The sequence below is a fragment of the Penaeus monodon genome, chromosome 22, assembly GCF_015228065.2.
Source record: "Penaeus monodon isolate SGIC_2016 chromosome 22, NSTDA_Pmon_1, whole genome shotgun sequence".
Lineage (NCBI taxonomy): Eukaryota > Metazoa > Arthropoda > Malacostraca > Decapoda > Penaeidae > Penaeus > Penaeus monodon.
The window spans coordinates 7758604-7759995 of NC_051407.1; the positions used below are offsets into that span (position 1 = coordinate 7758604).

The window sequence follows — 1392 nt, forward strand, 5'->3', positions numbered from 1 at the left end:
ACCATATAAACATACATTTCGGTAATAAACCCACTTTTATTCAGTGTAGCGTAGGTGGGTGAAACAATCCTAAAGCCATTTTCTAAATGCTTCTAAACATTTAACATTCAATTTTCATGAAACATGTTTCTTGCTTTCTTCAAGACCTCTTACAATGATTCTGTCATGTTTGAACTGGTTTAAATGAAGGCTACTGGAGAGAGGGTCCACATATAAAAGGAGTGCATTACCTCGCACGCCAATACACTTTCTGTCGCTATGGAATTCCTCGTATGTCTCAGCTATCAAAGTGTTAAAACTGCAATATGGAAACAATTGCATTACATTTTTTTACATACTAAGTAGAAGCGGATATCCATCAATTTCCTTGAAATCATAGTGAAACATTGATTTACTTCGTTTCAGGGTCTGCTGCTGTCCCTCATAACTGCTGCTGCTGCAGCACCTCAGGGATATACCCTAGGGACACCCTCTACTGCAGGACTTGCTACTGGGCCCGGATCCTCTGCCGCTGTGACCGGTGGAGACCTCGTCAATGGAGGTGCAGCTACTGGATGCCGAGAGGGAGAAGTCCTTCATGTAGACGGTACATGTGTAGTTCCTGAAGTCAAAAGAAAAGTCTACGTGTTTAATGTGCCTGAACAAGAGAGACCCGTTGGTCCAGCACCTAGTATTCCTCCTCCAGCAGTAGACCACAACATCTTGTTCGTACGCCTTCCCGAGGAAGCACCTGCACCTGACCCCATCGTACTTCCTCCACCAAGGCAGAATAACATTGTATATGTACTCAACAAGCAAGAAGAACAAGCTCAACGAGTGATCGAAGTACCAGCTCAGCCACAGGCTGATCCCGAAATTTATTTCGTCAACTATCAAGATGGCGAGAATCCGACCCTTCCATTAGGAGTAGACCTTGAAACTGCTCTTAGTTCGGCTGCCGCAGCCGGTGGTCAGGTTTTAGGAGGCATCGATGGAACTGGTGGAGTAGCTGGAGTTAATGGAGCAGCCGGATTTGGTGGCCCTAGTGGAATTAATGGTTTTATTGGTGTAAATGGACTTGGAGGTGCAGGTGGAGTTTCTGGTGGACATGGAATTAATGGTCAGAGTGTAAATGGATTTGGAGCAGGTGGAGTTAATGGTGCAAATGGATTTGTTAATGGAGTCGGTGTTGGTCTAGGAGTTAATGGCGGTATAGGAGGATTACAGACCGGTTCAGTAGGCAGACCATCTGGACTATATACCTCACCCTAGATCTAACATTTTTCATTCATATTTCTGTCTAAACTCGTGAACTGTCACGCATGTACCCCGTAATAAATATCTACATACATAGTGTAAATGTTTCATACCTTCGACTTAACTACTTTTATTTCTCTGGTTGCACACATGCCG

At 44.2% G+C, this 1392-nt stretch overlaps 1 protein-coding gene across 1 annotated transcript; it reads left to right on the forward strand.

The window, feature by feature from the left end:
* Positions 1-258: 258 nt before the first annotated feature.
* Positions 259-1330, forward strand: LOC119587535 (peroxidase-like protein 2). Its single transcript, XM_037936258.1, has 2 exons — positions 259-270; positions 406-1330. The coding sequence occupies exons 1-2, from the start codon at positions 259-261 to the stop codon at positions 1249-1251; spliced, it is 858 nt and encodes a 285-aa protein (XP_037792186.1). The 3' UTR covers positions 1252-1330.
* Positions 1331-1392: the final 62 nt, after the last annotated feature.